The sequence below is a fragment of the Serpula lacrymans genome, assembly GCF_000218685.1.
Source record: "Serpula lacrymans var. lacrymans S7.9 unplaced genomic scaffold SERLAscaffold_3, whole genome shotgun sequence".
Classification (NCBI taxonomy): domain Eukaryota; kingdom Fungi; phylum Basidiomycota; class Agaricomycetes; order Boletales; family Serpulaceae; genus Serpula; species Serpula lacrymans.
Window position 1 is genome coordinate 2,059,438 of NW_006763292.1, and position 8,513 is coordinate 2,067,950.

At 45.2% G+C, this 8,513-nt stretch overlaps 1 protein-coding gene across 1 annotated transcript; it reads right to left on the reverse strand.

Annotated features, from left to right (window-relative positions):
• Nucleotides 1-7,080: 7,080 nt before the first annotated feature.
• On the reverse strand, nt 7,081-8,142 carry SERLADRAFT_434464 (uncharacterized protein; the record flags this gene model as incomplete). The annotated part of the gene is made up of 2 exons (XM_007314682.1): nt 7,081-7,251; nt 7,345-8,142. 2 exons carry the CDS (start codon nt 8,140-8,142, stop codon nt 7,081-7,083), a joined length of 969 nt encoding a protein of 322 aa, XP_007314744.1.
• Between the last annotated feature and the right edge of the window lie 371 nt (nt 8,143-8,513).

Genomic DNA, 8,513 nt, shown 5'->3' on the forward strand with positions numbered 1-8,513 from the left:
AGTCACCATTGTTCTCCTAGGAGCACAATTTTACCCCTAGGAGTCATTATACTGTAGCGAGTAGCACATCTGACTATAAGTAGTAGGGGGTTTAGTATAGAAATACCTCAGTCATTTCTATAGCCTCTCGGGCAGCAGCTGAGGTATGTTACATTACATTTATTAGAGATCACCTTAAACTAACATCCATTGTAGTTTCACTTAGGTAAATAATACAGTCGTTTCTATAGCCTCTCAGGCAGCGGCTGAGTTTCACTTAGTTTTATTATAACGTTGATGGTACACTTAACGTGGGTGGCTGCATTACGCACAAATGATCTTTTGTCATTGAGTACCAAGGACACAGAGAACGAGTCACCGCCGAAGCTACCCAACTAGGGAAGATTAATTTAATCTTAGGCTGGACCTGGCTATTAAACACAATCCTGAGATCAACTGGCAGACAGGGGTTGTCACATTGTCATGTTGCCCTCAGGAGTGTGATGGCTTGGGTAAACCGAGTCATGTCCGTCAAACTGAGCTTGATGAAAGGAAAAATGCTGGTCACTTTTATGCCAAGCTTAGATCTTTAGAAAAGATTGACGATGACAATAACAAGGTAAAACCCGAGGGAGAGATTAATGTTCAATTGAGAACTTCTGGGAAGTGTCTAGCCACTTGCTGAGAGCTAACAGGGACAGAACTAGAGTCCAGTATGAGTAACTATATTATCAGAGAGTACAGAATGTGTACAGTACCTAGAGTCCAGTATAAGTAACTAAAGAATAGGAATACTGGACTCTGCAATACTAGTCCAAAGTTTTGTAAACAAAGGTAAACAAATCAGCCACAAAGGCGAAATTACAGAATGCTCAGTGAATACTGAACAATACAGCAAAAAGAATAAAGAGGAAAGTGATTTAGAAAGAAGGGAAAATAGATAGCACAACTAGGTGCAGAATCACCAAAACTAACAATTAAGAGGCTGGTGTAACAACCAAGAGTTAGTTACTCTGGCGCACACACAAGAACACACTATAAGGGAGATGAATGGGGAGTGGTTTCCCTTGAGCTGCAGAGAGTTTGTTGGTTAACAACAGGAGGACTCGCTAAGGAGTCTCCTGGATCTATTGGGGTATATATACTACTACAGGTTGGTTTGTACATGTGTACTATACAGTTTTGATAGAGACAGTGGCTGATGATGTCATGGGGCCTAGCCCGCATGGCCAGCTCCACTGTGTGAGAGAGTTGTGTCTAAAATAAGAAGAAAGGCAATGCGGCGCGAGAAAGAGGAGTTTGGACAAAAAGGGGGAAGTGCCGTGTGGCACCATGTGTGAAAGCTAAAGTACAAGGTTAAAGCGGAGAATGAAAATAAAGGAAAGGTCCGAAAATTGTGTTATCGTAACACTACCCCCCTTCTAAGGCTCGACTTCCAGGCGAGACCAAATACCGGAGGTAGTGGTTAAATTTTCGGGCATAGTTTGAAAAAGAGAATTAAAAAGTTTTGAATCCATGCCTCTAAGCTTCCTAGGAGCTGAGGGATTCTTAGAATAAAATTTGCGAACAGCATCGCGGGAGTTATCCAGATGTGCTTCTGGCTCCCACGTTCTGTCCTCGTCTCCATAGCCCTTCTATAGAACTAAGAACTCTAATTTGCCACGCTTTAAGCGTGCATCCACCACTCGTTCGACTTTGAACTCTTTTTCACCTTCCTGGGTGACTACAACCGGTCCGGGCCGGTCTATACGCTGTCCCGGCAGCGGCCCTTTGTAGGGTTTCACACGGCTAATATTGACCGTAGGTACTACCCTCATTCGTTTTGGGAGTTCTAGCTCCACTGCATTGGGTTTGACTTCCTTAATCCGGTAAGGGCCAATCCACTTTTTGGTCAGTTTTCTAGACTGCCGATCTTTTAACTTTAAATGGTCGGTATCTAACCAGACCAGGTCACCGACCTTGTAGTCAGGGGCTTTAGAGTGTCTACGCTCTGCCCTGGCTTTCATCTGCTCTGCAGTTTTGAATAGCACCTTGCGCGTTTTGTCTAAGACAGACTTCATGTCTTTGGCCATGTTCCCAGCAGCCTTGTTCTTGCTTTTACCAGGTTCTACACCCATTCTGGGGAGGTACAATCTAGTAACCTCAAATGGTGCTTTTCCTGTAGCCAACGACTGTTTAATATTGTATGAGAACTAGGCTATCTTTAGCCACTTGGCCCAATCTGTCTGCCTGTCATTAATAAATATGCGGAGATATTGTTTCAACTCCTGGTTGAGTCTCTCTGTTTGTCCATCGGTCTGCGGATGGCACGCCGTTGATAACTTAGGTTTGATGCCCAGCATCCGGCATAAGTTTTTTGTAAATTTGCTAGCAAATTGAGGTCCTCTATCGGAGATAACCGTTTCTGGTAACCCATGGATAGACCACACAAAATCTTTAAATAAATCTGCCGTACCTGTGGCGGTAATGGTTTTATTGGTGGGTATGAATACCACTTCTTTGGAGAAGCAATCTACTACCACCATTACTGAATCATACCCATTTGACTCGGGCAGATCCGTCGTAAAGTCAACCGATATATCCTGCCAGGGACCAGCTGGTATCGGATTCGGCATAAGTTTACCGGCCGGCGGTTGGTGAGAATTCTTAGCCATGGCACACCTCAGACAGGATTTTACATATTCCTGTATGTCTTTGACTATGCCAGGCCACATATAGTTTCTGGAGATCAACTCCATTGTTCGTTGCCACCCAGGGTGCCCAGCCACTGGAGTGTTGTGATGTCTGTCTATTGCATTGATCCTTGCGGACTCAAGCACATAGATTTTGTTTTTAAAATAGAAGAGCCCGTCTTCCCATAAATAGTTTTCATTGCCATCCAGGCACACTTTTTCTTCTGAGGAGATGTCTTTCTTGAAGACTTCCAGAAGATCGGAATCTTGCCCAATTCTAACATTGGCAACCCTTGATTGGTCTATCAGGGTCACACTTTTGTTGTCATCTTCAATGCCGTTGGCATGATCCTCTCTTCTGGACAAAGTGTTCGCTTTCCCCATAGAACTTCCAGGCTTATGAATTAATTTATAATTAAACCTTGACAAGTATACCGCGTAGCGGGCCTGTCTTCGGTTCAAGTCTCGGGCCGTCATAAAATACTCCAGATTTTTATGATCAGTCTAAATTTCAAATTGGTGTCTAGCACCTTCTAAGTAGTGCCGCCAGTGCTCTAGAGCTCTAATGATGGCCAGCATCTCCTTATCATATATTTGATAGTTGCGCTCTGTAGGCGACAAACTATGTGATAAATAGGCACAAGGCCTCCAAAGATTGTCAGGGTATTAAATTGATAGAACAGCCCCAGTAGCAAAATCAGAAGAGTTGGTTTCTAGCCGGAACTCTTTGTCCAATTCTGGAAATGCTAATATGGGCGCCGTTGTAAACGCCTGTTTAAGCTTATTGAAAGCTTCTTGTTCCTTGGCGCCCCAGTGCCAAACAATATCCTTTTTAGTGAGATCGTTCAACGGTCTCATGATTTCTGCGAAGTTTTCGATAAACCTTCGGTAGAAATTGCCTAAGCCAAGGAAGGCCCTAACTCCTTTGACACGAGTAGGTTCTGGCCAATCCAAAATAGCTTGAACTTTCTCAGGATCCATCCTGATTCCGTTCTGGCCTATGATCATACTGAGGAAGTCTACTTCCTTCACTTTAAAGTTACATTTTTCGGGTTTGATGAATAGGTCCCATTCCTGTAAGCATCAAAGGACTTCTTGCACAATCCTGTCATGCTCAGCCTCATCGTTCGACTTTGTAAATATTAACAAATTGTCAATGTAAATGACGACACAGTTTTCCATATCCGCAAAGATCTTGTTTATCATGCTCTGGAAGGTTGCCGGTGAATTGGTCAACCCAAATAACATAACGAGGGGTTCAAAAGATCCTCGGTGGTACATGAACGCGGCCTTCCAAGCATCTGTTTCTTTGATTTGTACATTATTGTACCCCCATCTGAGATCCATCTTTGTCAAGATTTTGGCACCAGCCAATTTGTCTACTAGCTGACTGATCAAAGGCAGCGGATACGCATTTTTAACCGTGTGCTCATTCATGTAACGATAGTCCATAATCATACGCTTCTTACCATCCTTTTTAGGAATGAAGAACACTGGGGACGTCATAAGGCTTTTGGAAGGTCTGATATAACCCTTCCTAAGCTGTTCGTCTATGAAACTTGAGACCTCATCTCTTTCTGGAGCAGAGAGGGGAATCATGTGTCCTTTTCTTGGTTTGAAAGTGTCCTTCAAATCTATTGCATGGTCCCAAGGCTTAGCCTCTGGGAAGCGCTCTGATTTATGTTTTGAAAAGACTTTCCAGAAGTCATGGTACTCGGGAGGTACCAGCCTCTTAATCTCTTCTTCGGGTTTTACCTCATCATTGTCATCGTCGATCTTTTCTAAAGATCTGAGCTCATAAATGTGACCAGCGTTTATCTTCTCAAGACGCTCTTTGTGACGGACATGATTTGGTTTACCCAAGTTTACACACTCCTGAGGGCAACCTGACAATGTGACAATCCCTGTCTGCCAGTTGATCTCAGGGTTGTGTTTAAATAGCCAGGTCCAGCCCAAGATTAAATTAATCTTCCCTAGTTGGGTAGCTTCGGTGGTGACTCATTCTCTGTGTCCTTGGTATTTGATAACAAAAGAATATTTGTGCATGATGCAGCCACCCGCTGTCGATGATGAGAACTGCAGTTAGAAAACCACACACAAAACAAACTAACACACAATCCTCCCAGATTCCACGGAACTTGTTTATGGGCTTTGCCTCCTAGAACAGTGGAGTGGTCTGGTTGTTCGTGGGGTGGTACGTATAAAGATCCTTCAAAGTAAAACCCAGAGGTGTATGAGTGTGGGTTTTGAGGAGGAGGGATAGTTGAATTTATAGAAGGATAGGGGCTTGGTGACGAGTATAGACGAGCACTACCTTGCTAATCGTAGCACAAGGTAGGTTTGAGAACAACAAGGATGACGAGGTGACGAGGTTCCCAGTGATAGCAGGCTCCTGACGCACAAACTGTAGTGCTCAGAAGGACTCTAATCGAAAGGGATGACAATGACTTCAAAAGTGGGAAGTGACAATGACAGCAGTTGACAGTGGTAGAAGTGGGAAGTGTTGTGACCACACTGGATCACAAGTAGCAGAGTAGTGAACTTGAGAGTAGAGAAGAAGTCTGGATTGGATTTCTTGTTTTTACAAGGTAAAATACAGGGGTTTATATAGTAAAAGAGAAGTAGGCTATGCACAGTATAGCTGTGCAAAAAGAATGAGAAAGAATATGAAGGAAGGAATGTACGCTGACGAATCCTGCGTAGGTAGTACAGGATAAGATTGTCAAAAAAAGAAAAGAAAGGGATAGAACAATAAATGCTGTGAGTAATGTCACAGGTTTGTACAGCCATAAAGTAAAGTCCAATAGCAAAAAGAGAGCAGGAAAATCATGATGTCATGGGAAGATGCAGTAAAAAAAGGGCAAAGCAAAACACTATCAGTATCAACACAGTTCCTTTATTGTCAGTCAGGCATTCTAAAAAAAATATGTGTCCATAAAAATGATTCAAAAATCAAAAATAATCGCACTGTAAATGAATGTTCTGCTGAAAAAAAGAAACTGGAGCCACCGGTCCACCACCTAGTCCAAATCTGACAGTTCCATGGCCTTACCAATGGACTGGTTGTGTTGGACCACCTGATCAAATGAGGGAGGGAGAGGAGTAGTTCCAATTTGGAACAAGTGAGTCCCAGGCAGCGTGTGGTAGGTGTAGCTGTAGCGAAGACGATGGACAAATGATAAGTGTACCCAAGTGAATGGGACAGCGATGAACATGGGCGACGCAAGGGGATGAACCTTCTCCAGCTCAAAAACTACCCACCCACGCTCCAACCAGGCAAGACGAGCGACCGATGTTTTGATAGTATATGATGGCAGATCGACGTCATGAAGATGGACCTGTTGCCCTATTTGGACCGGCCGCCGGGGCTTTGCTGATATCAGCAGTGGCACGTGGTAGTCAACGGATCGGCGACGGAAGCGGATAGGAAGTGGTGACATCAGAAATGGTGGGGGTGCAAAGAAGATGAGGAGGAGGAGGGTGGAGGTGACGAGGAGGTGAACTAAAATGGGGACCCAGAAATGACCGTCGGGTGAGAATAAAAAGGAGAGGAAGGGGCCCATGGTGGGGCTAGGCAAAGGAAGGGGAGTAAGGGAAACGACAAAAGCGAGGGCGCAATGCAATGTGTAGCCAGTGGCGACGCGAAAATTTGCCGAAATGCCGAAATGCGGAAAGTACCGGATGGAAAAGCAAAGGTGAGCGTGACTGGATTGCCTAATAGAGGTGGTGCTGATCAGCCACAAGTTCAAAAAGGGCAATATTAATTACTATTCCACGTGGCACTGTGCCTGTGTGGCGCAAAGGCGAGTCTTTTTGAATATTCGCTTCGTTATTGACACCTGTCCATGCTACCAATCAACTTTGGTGCATGACACCGCGTTAAGTGTACCATCAACATTATAGACGGGAATAGATACATCTAATTTTACAAGGGGGAGTCCAATTTGCTCCGCCCAGACCTGATCTATGAAGATTCTGTTAGCGCCTGAATCAAGTAGTGCGCTGGTTGGGTGTGCTATGCCCCGGGCAAGGTTTTCCACACCAACGTCTAAACGGATCTCTTTTTGGAATAAATATGTGCACATCAACACACGCCTTGGGATTTTGGGAAAGGGCAGCTCCAGCAAAGAAGAAGGGGTATTGAAAGTTACATTTTTTTCTATTTTATTTTTACCAGAATCAAGCACCCTAGTGTTTGTCTCGCCGGGGCCACGCTCCAAGGGAGACGCTGGTGCAGCGGTAGTATCATTAATTTTACAGTCACAATGCTTTATACAAGTACATACTTCAGATAACAAATTTAAAAATCTATTTACAAATTGGGGAGCCATCCCCGTCTTTCCTTTATTGCTCGTGCAACACCCCGGAGCAGGGGCCACCTTGTTGTGGTTTACTTCATTGCTCATAGGAGCGAAGGTACCCAAGTAACCTAAGCTCCGAACTCTTTTCCCTGAGCCTTCATTTCAGCAGCCTGCTGATTGTAGAAGAAGGCCCAGATTTCGTCGTACGAACGACCAGTCAGAGTCTGAAGCCAATTGTCCGGTTTCTCGGACTCTAATTGGCGCGCCTGGCGCCCTTGGTTATTTTTTTGTTGAGCGGCCTGCGCTCATTTTCTGCAGTCTCGGGACATGTGTCCCTCTTGGCTGCAATTATAGCAGTTCCCCTGGAATCTGCGCATCTGCCCTCCTTGGACCGCGCCAATATCCATAGGGGCTCCCTGCCCTGGTTGCAGCTCGAATGGCTTGAACCCGTGAGAATGGTTTTGATGGTTTGATGACCCAGGGTGCCTCTGGGATGTGTTGTTTTTGGTGGTGGACCTGCCACCTTGGTGCATTTGGTAAAGCTCCATGGCTCTACCGATTCGTTGTACTTCCTCAGCCGCCAGGGCCAAGTTCTCGTTTCTTGTATCCTGCAAGTAGATCTGCTCTGCAATGCGAGGGTTCACATTGTGCTCCAGCAGTTCTACTGCATGTTCATTTCCAAGCCCTCCTTGGATGGAGAGGGCCAGGAACCGGGTAACGTAATCATCCGTCCTCATGTTTCCTTGTTTGAAGGAGCGGATTTGCTGATGTGCCCATTCACGTTCAGCCTGTGGTTTAAAATATTTTTTGATCTCTTTCTTGAGATCGTCCCAGGTTGGCCACACTCCCATGGTGTAGCATTCCTGTAATCTAACTTGGGCGTATCGACCCGCCACAGGTCCTTTTAGTTGGGATAGCACCGCAGTGGCTACCTCAAAATAGTCGGCAAATGCGTCCCAATTTGCCTTGACCCAAATTTGGAGTTTGATCCACCACTCGGCAAATCGCGCTCTGTCTCCCTCAAAGGCGCCAGGGTCAGCGACAACTTCGACTTTCTTGTTGAACTTTTTCTCTACCGAGGGGGTTGCCGCAGGAGGGTTTGTCTGCAGCTCGGCGAGTTGCGAGGTTAACGTTGCAATCTGTGTACGCATGGCGTGCAGCAGAGCATTGATATCTTGTTGCGACAACATGTCGACTTGTTCTCTTTGTAAAGTAATAAAAAATGTAACTGGGGGTCCCCGCTTGCTATCTGCGGATCTACCTCTTCCCAGCTGAGTATCAGATCTCAATCTCCGACTACCCACACTATAGTATTTTGAAAATTTATATAAAAGTTATAGTATTTAAACCCTGGTCCGAACGGTTGTCAGGGGGTGGTCTGCTTGTTAAGCTGTCAACCCTTCTCCAGACTGGCGGAGGCAAGTGCCCGGCCTGGTCAGAGGAAAGAGAAATTGAAGTTTTGTATGTAAATTCTAATCAACAGCGGTTCCACGCCGACTGCTGAGCTAAGTACTCCCCTTAACGCTGGGGGACGCATATCAAAGGTTTTGGTTCTTCTCCC